The sequence below is a fragment of the Aristolochia californica genome, unplaced genomic scaffold (genome assembly GCF_029961685.1).
Source record: "Aristolochia californica isolate CCGP_79_NKW_82.1479 unplaced genomic scaffold, dmAriCali1.0.hap1 SCAF_10, whole genome shotgun sequence".
Taxonomy (NCBI): domain Eukaryota; kingdom Viridiplantae; phylum Streptophyta; class Magnoliopsida; order Piperales; family Aristolochiaceae; genus Aristolochia; species Aristolochia californica.
The window spans coordinates 34,606,625-34,622,356 of record NW_027181771.1 but is presented as its reverse complement, the minus strand read 5'-3'; the positions used below and the strand labels follow the sequence as shown (position 1 = coordinate 34,622,356).

General features: G+C 40.5%; 3 protein-coding genes across 4 annotated transcripts; 2 read left to right on the top strand and 1 right to left on the bottom strand.

Moving 5' to 3' along the window:
- Positions 1 to 11: 11 nt before the first annotated feature.
- Positions 12 to 1,109, bottom strand: LOC137942776 (21.7 kDa class VI heat shock protein-like). Its single transcript, XM_068788516.1, has 2 exons — positions 685 to 1,109; positions 12 to 535 (listed from the first exon to the last, which is right to left on the bottom strand). The coding sequence occupies exons 1-2, from the start codon at positions 983 to 985 to the stop codon at positions 240 to 242; spliced, it is 597 nt and encodes a 198-aa protein (XP_068644617.1). The 5' UTR covers positions 986 to 1,109; the 3' UTR covers positions 12 to 239.
- Positions 1,110 to 5,773: 4,664 nt separating this feature from the next.
- Positions 5,774 to 11,335, top strand: LOC137938256 (formin-like protein 3). Of its 2 annotated transcripts, XM_068783251.1 has the most exons (8): positions 5,774 to 6,013; positions 6,117 to 6,478; positions 7,009 to 7,768; positions 8,140 to 8,794; positions 8,894 to 9,102; positions 9,211 to 9,446; positions 9,585 to 10,446; positions 10,866 to 11,335. In XM_068783251.1, the coding sequence occupies exons 2-7, from the start codon at positions 6,338 to 6,340 to the stop codon at positions 10,422 to 10,424; spliced, it is 2,841 nt and encodes a 946-aa protein (XP_068639352.1). In that variant the 5' UTR covers positions 5,774 to 6,013; positions 6,117 to 6,337; the 3' UTR covers positions 10,425 to 10,446; positions 10,866 to 11,335. The 2 variants fall into 2 exon arrangements, with proteins under 2 accessions (XP_068639352.1, XP_068639347.1); XM_068783246.1 differs by having other exon boundaries at positions 5,774 to 6,478.
- A 537-nt stretch (positions 11,336 to 11,872) lies between these two features.
- On the top strand, positions 11,873 to 15,295 carry LOC137938271 (STOREKEEPER protein-like). The gene is made up of 2 exons (XM_068783259.1): positions 11,873 to 13,263; positions 15,097 to 15,295. The coding sequence occupies exon 1, from the start codon at positions 12,017 to 12,019 to the stop codon at positions 13,238 to 13,240; it is 1,224 nt and encodes a 407-aa protein (XP_068639360.1). The 5' UTR covers positions 11,873 to 12,016; the 3' UTR covers positions 13,241 to 13,263; positions 15,097 to 15,295.
- Positions 15,296 to 15,732: the final 437 nt, after the last annotated feature.

Below are 15,732 nucleotides of genomic sequence, written 5' to 3'. Positions count from 1 at the left end.
TTAGTATAACATAGATGCCTAAATACAAGACTACAGAAGGTTGAATTTTGTTGCATGTAATCCACCCAATGCTCAAAAACTGTAAGGTTACTTGCCCTTGAGGCATTGGATAGACATAAAAAGACTACTGGAAATTTTCACTTGTTTCCGTCTTTACTCCACATAAATCTTTTCATTATCATTTTAAGTACACTTGATTATGAAAAGATTGACCACCCCTGTAGTCCTTAACAGCAGGACTATTCTTTTAATGCAAATTCAGAATCCTTGGGCTCCACCTTTTTCTCCTCTGGAATATTGGGATCCAACGTATTCTTAGGAATTCTTATCTCCAGATAGTGCTCTGCATCAATATCCGCCTCCATTTTTCTCCACTTTGCGTTTTCCGGCAGTTCGAGCCGCCTGACATATCCAAACTCCCACCACCGCCCCGTTCTCCAGTCCTTGGCTTCAGATTCACCTCGTCTCCACTGCCCACTAATCTCTACGACTTTCCCACTATCCACATAAATCTGAACATCGTGATTCTTCATTTCTGTTTCAATTTTAACAAATGTCACAAAATCTAATTTTCAGAAATTTTCGGAACTCAATACAGAAGAAACCAATTAATAAATCAAATGCAATTATTTTTACTAGGACTAAACAATGATCCGACTTCCGATAGGTCAAATTGAGACTTACCTGGGAGCTTTGCTCTTAAGACATATTCAGCTTCTGTTGTAAACCAATCCACTGTAGAGCCAGTGGAGCTCTGCGGGCGGGATAACAGAGACTCGGAATCAAAATCCCAAAGAGGAAAAGCATCCGATGGATCAAAAAACTTCCCAAACAACAAAGGACTAAACAATGATCCTTCACTAAATACTCTCTTTGCAGAACTGCCCACCCTCGTAAAGAAAGAGTCAAACACATCTTCCCTCAATGATACAGACCATTTCTGCGGATTCCGATCTTCTGATCGAACTTCCAAAGCTTGCCTCATGGATATCACTCGCAGAACCAGATGGGTTGTCAAAGATTAGATTGCAGTATGTGTTTCTTATACTAGATGAAGCCTTTCAGTAAAGTACCAGAGGACAGATTCTTTGGGAATATTTATTGGGATGGAAAAGATGAGAATATCTCTTTTCCAGAGCTTTCTCATTGTGCAAGGGACATGGATTGCTATTTATTTTAGATAGAATAATTGGACGAAAATGCACAAGTGGCTTTTGCAACAGATGACGCGTTGCTATGAACAGTTTTTCTTTTGGACCATCAATCAGGCAGCTTTCCCTGCCTTTTGTTGTGTTTTTGGACCCCATGACTTGTTCTTTGAAGATGCAAAAGCTTTTTGACTTTTCTGGCACTCCACTAATTAGTCTTTACAAAATTACTCCAGAATCATCTCAGTAACAGAGAGAATCTGGAGTCCTCTGTGAAATGAACAGCTCCTCTCGATTATGGAAATCTTACAGACGTTTTAACTCTTTAGCTTTCTGTTCTTTTGAGAAAATCTTCCTGAAACTCCAATCCTTCATGGTTCAGGTTCAGGTTCAGGTTCAGGAAAGCGACTGAGTATAGCACGGTGCTGCTGTACAGCAGAAATGGATCCTGAAATTGAAACTGGCAAACGTGTAGCACATTCGTACCTTAGAAAATTAGCAAATTTACAGAGAATCGCCTCTACGCAAGCCTTCTGGGCGTGGTCAGGCTTGAAATTTTTACTTCAGCAATAATTCAAGCATCCCTCTAGACGGGGTGGTCATCGTGCGAGCCATGTCTAGCACCTAATAATGGCGAATGCTGTAGTGTTCAGAAATTAAAACAGTTGCGACCTCTAACTGCGAACAAAAACCAAAAAAATCATTCAGGGGCTTGATGGTCTCCAATTTGAGTGGAAAAGTGCCGCTCTTCCTCTTCCTTTACACCGTGACAAATTAACAGCTGCTTCATCATCGTCATGTATTGCCATTTCAATGGAATAGTGCATGCTGTCTCGTCCGAAACTGCTGTCTGGTTGTAAGCCTAAACGTGACGGATAACGACTAGACGACCTGCCAGACGAATTACCATTTAACTTTACAAACCCTTCCACATGGTCCACATTCTCCATTGAAATAAGAAGCTCTTCATCTTCGATAAACTCATCAAAATCGTCGTAAGATATCCTGATCCATTTCACCTGCACATGAAATGAACCCTCCATTTCATTAGAATCCTTCGCACAAGGCCATGAAAGATCAAATTAAAAGGAGGAGAAAAAAGGTTTCTACGACATGATTTGGTGGCTTTATATATATTGGAAACCGATCAACAGTTACATAACTATCCCACAATCCCAACTTCTAAGGAAAAACGACCTTGGAGCAAGCCTATGTTTCAGTGTCTCCTCCAACACCTCCGCCCACAATGCACCACCATCGACGTCGACGAAGAAACCCCCCGGTTCATCCGAAGTACCATCCTGGAGCTCACCGACTGTAATAGATCTCCTCAGGCTGGTCATGTCCATCACGATACCCTGGCCATGGGTGCAATGACCCACACCATTCGAAGCAACTGTTGTCGGATTGCCATATCTAGAGGAAGGGGGTAGTCAACATGACTCATGACATGATCTTCATGCACATTACTCAATTCATGTCCCGATGTCGTTAGAGAGTGTTAAACTTCATGTCATAGACATGATCATCCATGACTCAGGAGTTCATGTCCCAAGAGTATGTGGCGGAAAGTGTTTTCTGCCCGATTTTGAGAATCATGTACATGACTCATGCGCGGAGCTCTCTCTGGTGCACACTGTCTCGCTCATTTCATTCCCGCAACCCCTCTATCGTCTCCCTGAACCCCGAACTCTCTACTCCCTCTCTCGTCTCCACCGTCCCTCTCCGGTCTCCCTCTCAACCTCCATTGTAGAGTACAGGAAACCGAGAGGCTCTACGACGGAGGTCGAGAGGGAGGGAGGCCTTCCTCCCTCGGCGACGACTTCTCTTCTCTCTCGGCGTTCCTCTCTTATCCTCCTCCCCCCCCTGTCGGCCATCCTCCCTCTCTTCTACCTCTCAACCTCCATGGCAGAGCACGGGAGGTCGAGCATCTGTTGCAGAGCTTCTCGGCGTACTGTTGGAGTGCCGCCTCTATCGGCGTTGCCCACCGCCGTCGCCATTGCCCACTTACCTGTCGTCGTCGCCCGCTGGCTTGCTGCTGAGGAAGACAACGATGGTTTAATTTTTCCTAAGTTAGGAAAAATTAAACTATCATCATAAAAATCATTAATTTATAAATTTTATTTATAAAAATAATTATTTTTATTTATTTAATATATTTATTTAATAATTACTATATTAAAATAGTGATTTAATAGTTATAATTAAAATATTTTTAAAATAAATATTTGATAAATTATTTTGGCATAATTATCTGATTGCTATAGTTAATTAAACTAATGGTTTTAAATTTTGTGATAATATATTATTAATTAATAATACATAAAATATATTATGTACAAATATATAGTGTGTTAAAGTTATGATTAGACCCATTTTTTCTCTTAAATTATTTATTTTTAGGTTAAAGTATATCATATGTTATTAATAAATTAATAACTCAACGTATTACTTTCGTTTTTGTTATTTATAACGTTATTTATTTATTATTTATAATTAATCATGTGCATATTTCATTGGCTCATGTAATTACCATATTAATGCATGATAAAATATCTAAAGCAATTAATACATATATTAATATATTTAATTATACATTAAATAACTTATTCGTGTAGTAATAATGGTTGTTTTACCTAATTTGGGGTTTAAGGATTATGTTGTAATTAAGTGTACTGTAAGGGTTTAGGGATTCTCTTATTTTTTATGTTTTTCTCATGTTTGGGCACTAACACTGGAAACTATTTTCCAGTGTACATGAAGTCGTCAACACTAACACCAAGTGTGAAGATGATCTTCATGTACATGACTTACATGATCTTCATGTTGGACATGAATTTGAACTTCAAAAATCCATTTGGGGGACTAACCCCCTCGAAGAGGAGATGATATGAAGCAATAGACACACGTCGACCGCTGTCGTCGGCCTGAAAATTGTACACGGAGAGAGCTGATGAACAATCCTTCCGAAGTAGAGGATGTCAGAGGGAGTAAAATCGTGGAGCATCAACGAGTCGAGCTCCATTTGGGGGACTAACCCCCTCGAAGAGGAGATGATATGAAGCAATAGACACACGTCGACCGCTGTCGTCGGCCTGAAAATTGTACACGGAGAGAGCTGATGAACAATCCTTCCGAAGTAGAGGATGTCAGAGGGAGTAAAATCGTGGAGCATCAACGAGTCGAGCTCCATCCACCCCTCTGCACTAAGGGTCGGGGGGGGGGGGGGGGGGGGGGGGCGGGGGGGTTTAGTAAACTTGACGAAAGAGATAAACTTTAGTTGCATTATTCCGTTCATCTCTTTACGTCGTTAGTGGAATACCAGCGTTCAAGTCATGTAGATGAATAAGATGAATCCAAAAATCATCTTCACAATTTAATTTTGGGAATTTGGCTTCCGCACTATTTTGCGAAACAACTAGATAAAACAGGCGCCGCACTTCGAACCCTCATTGATTTTAATTTTTTTTTTCTCCCTCTCGGCCTCATCTCCCTTCTCCCTCATGGCCTCCCTTTTGCTTCTCCCACTCTCTTCTCCCTCACTAGCATTGGACAGACCCCCCCTTCCTTCCTTATGCTCCCATCGCCCAATGCCGCACACCCGTGCAACACCATTGCCTTCTCTGTCACCTATCACTGTCGTCGTCGACTCCCTACCCTAGCCCTCACCTCGTTGTAGCCCAGCCAGTAGTTGCTCCGAACCCTCTCTTGTCGTTGTCACCCCCCTACCACTGCCTGCTACCGCTATCAAATCCGTCGGCTACAGCTCTCGTCGGGTTTTTTATTAAAAAAAAAACTTGTAAATCCTATTCTCAACCGCTACTTTTCCTTCGGATGATGCAATTTTGTCCACCCCAACCGCCTCTAGGACTGTTTTTCCTGTGTTAAAGTTAACATTTGATTATTTTTTTCTGTTTAATCATTTTTTTTATATTAAAGTATATCATATGTTATTAATAAATTAATAACTTAACTTAATATGTTTTTATGTTATTTTTTATAATTAATCACATGCACACGTAATTACTATATTAATGTATAATAAACTATAATTATTAAATAATATAATATATAATTTTAATTAGTTAGTATATTAATATATTTTAATTATACATTAAATTACTTAACCGTGTACTAATCATGTTTATTTTACCTAATTTAGGGTTTAAGTAATATATTTTAATTACATATATTGTTACAATGTATTAATTCTATTATTTTTTATATTTTTCTTATTTTGGGTACTAACACTGGTAATTGTTTTTTTGTGTACATGAACTCATCTATATTAAGACCAAGTTTGAAGTTGAATTTCATGTAAGTGAATGAAATAATTTTAAAGTAAGTTATTATAATAAGAAGAGAGACCGGTGGTGCAATCCCACTTACGAATCCTAATTAAAAATTAATACACCGACGTCGACATTAATCCCCTTTTAATTAAAGACACCTTTTGCGGATAGAATTTCCGTGTGGAGCCGCGAGGGAGAACAAACGGTTGAGATCGTCACAACGAAGGGTTGGGATATTATGATAAAATCATCTGAAATTCTTTGGAAAATGAGTCATAATTAGGCAGCCACTAATTTTCTTTTCCGCAGGTACGATCGGTCAAACGCTTTCTTTCTCTTCCCTTCTTCCGCTCGATTCCGCGTTCTTTCACTGCTCCTCCTTTCACAGGGAGGAAAACGAAAAATGAAAAGGGTAAAAGATTCGTGAAAACGAGATTTATGTAAGAAAATGCTTTAAATTCTTTGCCTTGGAAGCTTGTTATACGCAAGAATCCTAAATTTCCCGGTAAAACAGCAGCTCCTTGATAGCTCTCGGCTGTGGATCGCATCAGGAAAGGCGGCATTTCAAGAAAGGTTGGGAAGATTTCATTGCTTTTTTTTTTTTTTTTTTTATAAGAAAAGTGGTTTTGTTGTAACCGTGAACGGCGTCATTGAGGCTCGTGCGGGTTTGCCTCAGAGGCGATTTGGACGTCGGTCGCGGGATTCGATTCGGTTGGTTTTTCCTTTTGTTGACGAAAGTACGACTGGTTCGGGTGCTGAGGTCTTTTGGAAAAAGGCTACGGGATACTTGAAATGTTTTTTTGTCCGAGAGATTTGAAGCGGGAGACCTTGGAATTTTGCTCAACATTGATGAGATGAAAATTATATTTTGCAATAGGAAAGCTGAAGCGAAGACATATGGACATGATAAGAATTGGCATCATTCTCGTTTTCATGATTTCGTTGTGTGTTCTGTCATCTGGAGGTCTGGCTGTAAGGCAAAGGAGGGAGGATTTTGGTTCTTCCGCTTCTGCTTCCCTGGAGATAGATGAATACACGGTAATGTCTTTTTCTTCTTCTTCTCCTTTTTTTGTGTTTTTTCAAAAAAATTGGTACTATTTGCCATATTTCTCTTCCACTGTTCAATTACTATCCTCGAGAGCTAGTTCGGCATAACGTAATGTGAAATTTAGGATAACAAGTCATGTTTGATCTCATTCTATTGATTTAATTTTACAATGGATATATCTCTAATAATTTTCAACAATATGTGTTAAAACAAAGGAGAATTCTCATTTTAGGTATATGAATATTACCTTCTTTATGAAGTTGAGATGCTCATTGATCACGTAACTGTTTCTTGTCAAGGTTCACTTTTTTTTAAAGTAATTCACTAATATATGATTTCAATTCAGATCTTAGTTGTTGAATTTTCTTCTAAAAAATCTGCTTCTCAACATGACTAAATGTTGCAATGATGTCCTATTTCTTTACAAATCTATCTAAAATATGATTTTGTGCTAGGTAAGACCATGCCCAGCAATATACTTTTTGCTATTGAGTGATGCTGATATATTCTGTGACTGCAGGCAGAACAATTGTCGATTTACTGTAGGCATGACTTGATGCTGATCAAAGAAACGTCTGAAGGTTCTGGCATTTCTTTTCCAGAGGAAATGACCATTGAACATTCCAAGCTTACTCCATCAGCACGGTCACTACAAAAACACAATTTACGTAAAGCCATCAATGCCCTGCCTTCTCAAATGAAGGAGACTCTTCTGGATTGTCTGAGTCAACCTGATGCCTCTCCTTTCCATGTTTCTGGTGTCAAAGAGAACATGTCGCAGAATTGGTTTACCAGATGCCTTGAAAACCTTATTAGTTGGCATCCTTTGAACAGAAGAAATCTTGCTCATCAAGCACCATTTTCTTCTCATGTTGTTTCTTCTGACCGGGGGCGCAGTGCAAGCGCACCTAGTGATAGTCCAGTGCCATCCCCAGGCCCTTCACTTGCTAGTTCTCCAAGTCCATCTCCAGCTGAAGCGCCTGACTTTGAATTTTACTTTCCTCCAGACCCACCAGATTCAGCCTCATATATTTCTGGTGACCAATCATCACCAAGTCCAGATAATGCTCACATGTTTGTACCACCAGGAAATGATGGTGGTGATACAAATAAAAAGGCAATTGTTGTTGCTGTTGTTGTCACCGCAGTAGGAACTTTCAGCTTCGCTGCTGTAATGTTTTGTTGTTACTATAAATGTAGTAGGAAAAACAACAGTTTCAGTGACAGCCAGAGGGATGATCGGCCACTTCTTAATTTAAGCTTCAGTGACTTTTCTGTTGGTAAGTATTTAGTCTTTGTTAAGCAAGGCATAATAATTTTCTTGAGCACTCTAAAAACTAGAGAGATAAACTTTTGAGTTGTTTCCTGTAATGTTAATTTAAATTTAAAAAATCCCTGCAAGTGGACCCAAAAATTTGCCCAAAATAGTGATTGAGAGGGTAGGATTTTCATCTTTGTAGACTTCTACTCTGAGCATATTCTCACCCTACTCAGGCCACTTGTACTGCATGCCAGTAAAAGGCACCATTGGTTGGGGGCTAGGATTCTTTTGGTTCTGTTGTTTGATATGATTAAGTGCTGAAGCACATCAAAGTTTTTTTTTCCAAAACCTTTGAATTTTCAGGTTCTTCACACAAGTCTTTTGTTTTAGGGAATGCAATTGGCAATGACAAATTGGAGAATTCATCTCTTAAATCCAACCAAAGTGCAAATAAGCCTGCAGCTTCTTTGGAGATGAATCTCGTGTCTGTGCAACCAAACACAAGCAAGCCCAGCTTACCTCTACCTCCTGCAGCAGTATCAGCAGCTATAGAAGCTGCTAAATTGTCAAGTGAACCTGCCAAATCTTCAGGCACACCCTCAACTTCAGCAGCGCCTTTCAAATCATCAAGCGAAGCTATCAAATCTTCCAGTGAACTGTCAGCCACGTCATCTCCTGCCAATCATCCTAGCAAGCCACCACCCCCAGCCCCTCCTCCACCACCAATGAAGTCACCTGCTGCAAAACCCGATCCGCCAGCAGCCACACCACCACCTCCTCCTATACTCTCAGCTGTCAAGCCCGGTGCTCGTGCACCGCCTCCCCCACCACCAAGAGCTGGTCCTGCCCCTCCTCGTCCCCCAGCAGCTTCAAAATTGAGTAAACGTTCACCGCTTGGTCCCCAAAGTGCAGCAGGCCAGGGATCTGGGACCCAAGATGGATCTGAGGCTTCAAAACCCAAGCTGAAACCCTTCTTCTGGGATAAAGTTCTTGCAAACCCTGATCATTCAATGGTCTGGCATCAGCTTAAAGCAGGATCATTCCAGTAAGGCCCTTATTTAATTTTTGCTAGTATCTGGTTGCATTTCATGAAAACAGAGGTTTCAATGATTGTTATACTAATATAACTGGTGCTTTCTTACAGGTTCAATGAAGAGATGATAGAAACTCTTTTTGGATACAATAATATACCTGAAAAACCTAAAAATGATCGCAAGAAGGATGTCGCAGCCTTTGATCCATCTGGACAGCAGTTTGTTCAAATTCTGGAGCCCAAAAAGTCGCAAAATTTATCAATTCTTTTGCGTGCACTGAATGTAACCGTCGAAGAAGTCTGTGATGCACTCACAGAGGGTGTGCTCTCTCTCTCTCTCTCTCTCTCTCTCTCTCTCTCTCTCTCTCTGCTTATGATTGTGACATTCTTATCTCAATTCAACATACAATTTTTTTTCTTTCTGGCAGGTAATGAGCTTCCATCAGAGCTGCTTCAGGCATTCTTGAAGATGGCACCAACTCCTGATGAAGAACTGAAACTTAGACTGTATATTGGTGAGGTATCACAACTACTGCCTGCAGAAAGATTTCTCAAGGCATTGCTGGATATTCCATTTGCTTACAAGCGTATGGATGCATTGCACTATATGACTACTCTTCAGGAGGAAGTATCTGGAACTAAGGAGGCATTAGCAACACTGGAGGCAAGTTTTTTTTTTTTTTTTTTTTAATTTGGGGACAAGTGTTTGGATCTTACAAATTTGTGCTTCATCGGTTCGGTAAAGAACTTTCTATGTATATGTAACAATATTCAGTCTTCTTACATTTTTTTAACCCTTCAGGTTGCCTGCAAGGAACTCCGGAGCAGCAGGCTCTTCTTTAAGCTCCTTGAGGCTGTACTCAAGACTGGCAACCGCATGAACGATGGCACCTACCGTGGTGGTGCCCTGGCATTCAAGCTAGACACTCTTCTAAAACTATCTGATGTGAAAGGGGTGGATGGAAAAACCACCCTCTTGAATTTTGTCGTATTAGAGATAATTCGATCTGAGGGTATTCGTCGAGCCCATGCTCTCCAAGGAAGTACTAGCATATCAAGTCTAAACTCTGATGACTTTCTTGAAGATTCCCCTCGCAAGTCCAATGACGACTACCGAGAACTCGGCCTTCAAGTGGTTGCAGGTTTGAGTGGGGAACTAGAGAATGTTAAAAAGTCTGCCATATTAGATGCTGACACACTTACAGGAACAGTTTCAGATCTTGGTCATGGGCTGGTTAGGGTAAAGGAGTTTCTAAACAAGGAGATGAAAAGCCTTGAAGAAGAGAGTGGGTTCAAGAAAGTACTTGAATCTGTTGTTGAGGATGCAGAGGGGAAGGTTACTTGGCTCCTTGAGGAGGAGAAGAGAATTAAAGGTTTGGTCAAGTCTACAACTGATTATTTCCATGGAAGTGCAGGCAAAGATGAGGGGCTTCGGCTGTTTGTGATTGTTAGAGATTTTCTGGGGATGTTGGATAAGGTGTGCAATGAGGTGAGACTGTCCCAAAAGAAGGTGCCAAAGACCCTTAGGAACAGGGAAACACCAGCTGCTCCACCAGTTCAAGATCCCAGACTTACCCTCTTTCCTGCTATCAAGGAGAGACGTGTGGATGGTTCTGATTCCAGCTCTGATGATAAGGACTAATGTTATGGCCTTTTCTAATGTGGTATGTGCTTTCTTAACCAGGAAACGAGATTCATTTAATTATTTATGAATATACCTACATCAATGAGGTGAGACAAAAGAGCAAGGAAAAGGGAAAGCTGCATTTACTATACACAAAGAGGACAATTAAACTAAATTTTTTCTTTGCATTTTCTTCTCTTTTCTCTTTTTTCTTAGCTTTGTTCTGTCTCTTATCATTTCCCCCAAAAAAAGGAAAAGAAAATGGAGGGTTTGATCACTTTGGTCTCTCTCCAATGTCATCCAAATGAAATCTTTGGTGCTTTCTCTGGTAGCAACCTAGACTCTGAAGCTGCATTTGTGTGATCTTCACTACTTAAACTGATGCGACAATCATAGGTATACCATCATGGGTTGAGGAATGAGAACTTATTCTCTTCTTCTGCGTATGTCTATGTTCAGGTTCTGAAGGCAATAGTGAAGAAGAAGGTGGTTTGTATCTACACAAGTCTGACATGTAGCAGCCATGAATTTGTGTAACCATCCCCAATTCGTTTGTAGATATTAATGTCCCAAGGTAGTTCTTTTGCCTGGTAGAAGGAACAAGTCGTTGCTGCAGCATATGACTTCTCATTGAGATTCAGAAAGCCCCCAATGCAGAGAAGCTTCCCATATATCCCTGCAGTGCAACTGTCTAATCTGTCAGCATTGTTCCTGTGCTTGACATTACAATTCCTTTCATGGACTTGTGAAAAGAGGTAGAGGATTTTTCTTTTTTATTTTTTCTAAATTTCATTCTTTCCTTCATATATTTGAAACAGCAGGAGAATGTTACTGTATTATGAAGCCCATGGTTAATGGGTGTAGAAAAAAATCTTAGTTGTTCAGAATTTGGAAGTGTCTGTCTTTTGATATATCGAGAGTGAGTGAGTGAGTCCCTTTTCTCAGGCTAATTTATTTCTTAGTTCTTCTTAGATGCTTCAGAATTTTTCTGACACTCCGATTTGTTATATCAGTATATAAGAGAACTGAGAAGCACCTTCCGCGTTGCAACTGAGTTTTATACAAGAACTGTTTACCCATTTTCCCACAGGCACAGTCTCAGGGTCGTGACTCGGAACCTCCTGCAGCTCTCTTTGACTCGTCACAATGTAAAAAATATCTAAACAAGTATATTAAGATCATATGGTATTGGAATATGTTACTTTGAAGCGAAATGAAGAGACTGGTTTGAATCCCAGACTAGTGTCTCCGAAGTCGCCAAAGCGGGTTCTTCTGGGTCGTGGGAATGTCGAGCGTAAAAAAAACGCAATAAAATATTTCAGCGTAGCTGAAAATAAATCTAGGGGAACTAAAATTAAAATTTGTGGGCTCATATCCTGTAAAGCCAGATGGAGGAGTGGACCCCAGTTTCACGACAAGTTATAAATTGAAGGAAACCGAGACGGCAACCCAGTGGAGCGTCGGCGAGTGTCTCGCTGTACAAGAGTGTCCATGAGTTGGTTCGCACTCGCTAGTAGTGATAGCTGGTGAGTGCTCCGAGCGCCGCTTCCCTCCTGCCCTGAACGCCTGAACCCTAGAAAAGTTGAACCTCTCCGTCTCTGCTTCCTGAAATGGCCCCAAAACGCCCTCCGCCACCACTCTCTCCACCGGCCTCTTCTTCCTCCGGCGAAGAAGAAGAAGAAGAAGAAGACGAAGAAGAAGAACATGGCGGCAATCCTGGTCCTCCTCCTCCGTCGAAACAGAAATCCTCCGCCAAGAAAGCCAAGACTCAGCTGCCCCCTCCCGCGGTTCCCCATCCACCACCTGTTGTCCCCAGTGACCGACATTCGTCTTCTGGCGGCAGCGAGTCAGAAGACGACGATGAGGATACCAGCCCTGGGAAATACACCGTACAACCCGCAGCGCTGAAGCCCAAGTCCTCCGAGCTGCCTGCTTCTGACAAGTCCAGCTCCGGGTCGGAGTCGGATTCCGAGCCGGAGTCTCCTCCGCCGAAGCCGATTACTCGGTCTGGTGACCCTACCGTGAAACCCATCAACTCCAAACCCATAGGAACCAAGGATGCTGGCCAGGTCCAGCCTCCTCCGGCTACGCCCTCCAGAAACGCTGCGGATCCTAGTGCATCAGATGAGGAGCCCCACAAGAAGCAGCCATTTCAGCGACTGTGGAGTGAAGAATCTGAGGTGGAGATACTTAAGAGCGTGCTCGAATTTATTAAAGAAGGCCGTGATCCGTTCACGGAAATGGGGGCTTTCTATGATCACATTAGAAAGTTGGTTGACGTGTCTTGCACCAAGACTCAGTTGACTGATAAGCTCCGCAGGTTGAAGAAGAAGTACGAGAACAATGTGAAGAAGGGAAAAAAGGGTAAAGACCCGGAGTTTTCCAAGGTCCACGAAAAGACAGGTTACGAGCTATCGAAGCAAATATGGGGTCCGAAAAAGAAACCTTCTAGTGACGAAGACAAGGATCCTAAGGCGAATGGTTCTGTTAAGGTGGAGGCGAACGATTCGAAAGGAGAGACTCCTAAAGCTTCTAAAGCAACTAGGAGTGCCAAGAAGGATAAAACAGTTAATTCTTTGCATGAACCTACTCGATCTCGGGATACACGGCTCTCAGAGGAAACACGTAATTTGATCTTGGAGTTGTGCTCTAAAGAGGTTGATATGAGTGAATCTCTTGTGAAGCATGCGGTGGAGCTTATAGAGACCTCCAAGGCACATGAGTTGGTGGAGAAGTGGAAGGAAGTTAAGATTATGGAAATGGAGCTCTTTGCAAAGCGCTCCAATTTCTCTAAGGAACTAATGAAATCTATCCTGGAAGTGCTTAAAGATTGAACATCTTATATTTTTGGAAAAAGGTATGGATAGAATAGTGGTCTAGTTATTTGTTTGTGTGTTGCTGCTTCAACTTTAAAGCTTTGATCGAACAGAGCTAGTGATAGAATATGTCATCGACCAAATTCATTTTGTGCTCCTGAATAAGTTCTCCACGTTATTTAGACATCATGGTCCCTGTATCAAACTTGTAGCCTCTAATGGTTGTCGTCTCTTATCCTTTGTCATGATAGTCCTGAGCCTTTTTTTTTTTTTGTCTTTTGTGGCAAATATGGTGCACTAGTTCTGATGGAAAGCCTGGAGTTACTGGAGGGATTGGTTGCCAATCAACTTAGATCTTGTGATATTGATTTTTCTAGTCAGTGAGGACATGTTTGTGTCATCCTTGTTCATATACATGACATAGCTTTTGTGATCAATCAGAAATTCTTCTTTATATTTTCTTTTAGAACTGTGGCATACTGTAAAAGTTGAGTTTGAGGGTTTCTAAAATTATAACTCATTTTGTGATATATTCTGGAGTGAATAGAATTCCATAATACCTAAACAACCCAAGCCATTGATGTCAGATTTTGATTTGCTTGATGGTTCTTGCAAATACCATCTCCTTTTAGTGTTGTGATTCATGAGGTTCAAATGGTCAACAAGTACTATGAGTCAAGAACTATGAGGCTGACTAATTTGTGTCTCAGCTGTATTTATTAATTGTAGAGCACCTTGGGTAATTATCAAGGGTGAAAAAAAAATGGAAAATAGTTGCATGAGATTTGTTAGGTTGAGTCCGTTTCTTTCCAAAATGATTAGCCTCTTAAAAGATTTTTCACTCAACCTTATAACCGATTAACATTTCTTAACAATTTTCAATATAGGACTTTTGCCCACTCAACACTTGCAGTGGAGCACACAACATACAAATAACCTAGCTTTATCTCATGGAGCCCACAATATGTAAGTAACCTAGGGATCACAATCCAGGTCTCTGCTCAAGCACACATCTTACTTTGGTATTATTGTTAGGTTAAGCCCGGTTCTATCCCAAAAATGACCAGCCACTTAGGAGACTTATTGTCCAATCTTATAACCTATTTAACTTTTCTTAACACTTGAATGTGGGACTTTATCTCTCAACAAGATTCAATGAAACAACATTGGTTTGACAAGAGGCAGGCATCCCCACTTCCTTTCTAACTTTTAACAAACAGAGATGATGCCTACTTCATGTGGAAGCCATTAGTGAAAATGAATATTATAGTTTTTAAGTTAGCCAGTTGTGTATGCTGTCTCCAAGGAATAAAAATAAGCCTAAACACAGGATTAGTGTATAAAAATTTTTAGTACAATGGTTAGCCAGTCTGTAGATGATAGTGATTGCCCTTTGGCAGTAAACAGTTTACAAATTATTGCCAGTAAACAGTCTGTAGATGACAAGAGTTATTGAAGTAGGATTCTCCATGGGTTCAGTCATTTTACTTTGTTCTTTGGAAAACATCTACAAATTATTGTTATCTGCTTTCTGCCTACTGTGCCTGTCATGGTTAAAGCAGTTGTGAAAACCCTGAAAAGAGGTTTACTGACTTTTATAGTATCTATGCTAGTTGATTATTTGTTTGAATCTTGTGTCATGCACAACCGATCAATTTTTTGAAGTAATGTGCTGCTGGTTTTATTATTCTCATGGGTTTTTTGTGTGACTATTCTCTGAAATGCTTTTGTTTCGATTGCTATTGAAATTCAGAATGAAGCCTAAATGATTCACCTTACCCAGATCTTTGGAAGCTATTTGTGAACTCTATTTCTTTTTTGTTCATAGCATGACTAATGTACTCTCTGTTTTTAATATTTTTTTTTTGTTACAGGCCCTGCCTCTGATGATTCCCCACTTCGAATGAAGATGATTGATGATTGATGATTGATGAGGTGATCTAGTAGAATTAGGTTTGGAGTTCTTTGAAACATCATATCCCAAGATTATAAGATTATGCTACAGAATTTGAACTCTTTTATGGTATCCCCTGTAATCCATTTGGCTTTTCTTATGCACTTTCAAATTTGTCATCCCACTGTGTTTGATCGTCTCATATTATTGTAGAAGTTTTGCATCATGATGTTTTTATTAACTACTACTAGAAAATACGTTTTAATCGTAGAAATAAATTATTATCCTCCTTCAATAACTCTTGTTCTATCAGATTTCTCAAAATTCGACTCATAATATAAGTCTAAATTTTTCCTTAATCCAAACAGATTTAAGCCACTAAGAGTCCATCAGAAGACACTAAAAGTATTCGCGAGTCGACTCGTCCGGATTGGTACTTTCACCTCCCAAAAAACATTTGAACCGCAGGCTCCAAATCCAAATCGCGCCAAATTTGAAAATAGGCAGAGCTTAACCATCCGACCGTTCAGGTACTACCGTGAATGAACGGCTCATGATTACGATCCGCGTGCTGCTCTCCCATTCGCTTTCTTTCTCCCTTTTCCCTCTATATAAA

What these genes read in the sequence shown, in the direction of transcription:
- LOC137938256 (XM_068783251.1), top strand. Translation starts at nt 6,338, where the DNA reads ATGGACATGATAAGAATTGGCATCATTCTCGTTTTCATGATTTCGTTG. An exon ending in CTTAAAGCAGGATCATTCCA is followed by an intron (nt 8,795 to 8,893) that starts GTAAGGCCCTTA and finishes GCTTTCTTACAG; the next exon opens with GTTCAATGAAGAGATGATAG. An exon ending in CTGTGATGCACTCACAGAGG is followed by an intron (nt 9,103 to 9,210) that starts GTGTGCTCTCTC and finishes TCTTTCTGGCAG; the next exon opens with GTAATGAGCTTCCATCAGAG.
- LOC137938271 (XM_068783259.1), top strand. Translation starts at nt 12,017, where the DNA reads ATGGCCCCAAAACGCCCTCCGCCACCACTCTCTCCACCGGCCTCTTCT.
- LOC137942776 (XM_068788516.1), bottom strand. Translation starts at nt 985, where the DNA reads ATGAGGCAAGCTTTGGAAGTTCGATCAGAAGATCGGAATCCGCAGAAA. An exon ending in CTTAAGAGCAAAGCTCCCAG is followed by an intron (nt 536 to 684) that starts GTAAGTCTCAAT and finishes AAATTGAAACAG; the next exon opens with AAATGAAGAATCACGATGTT.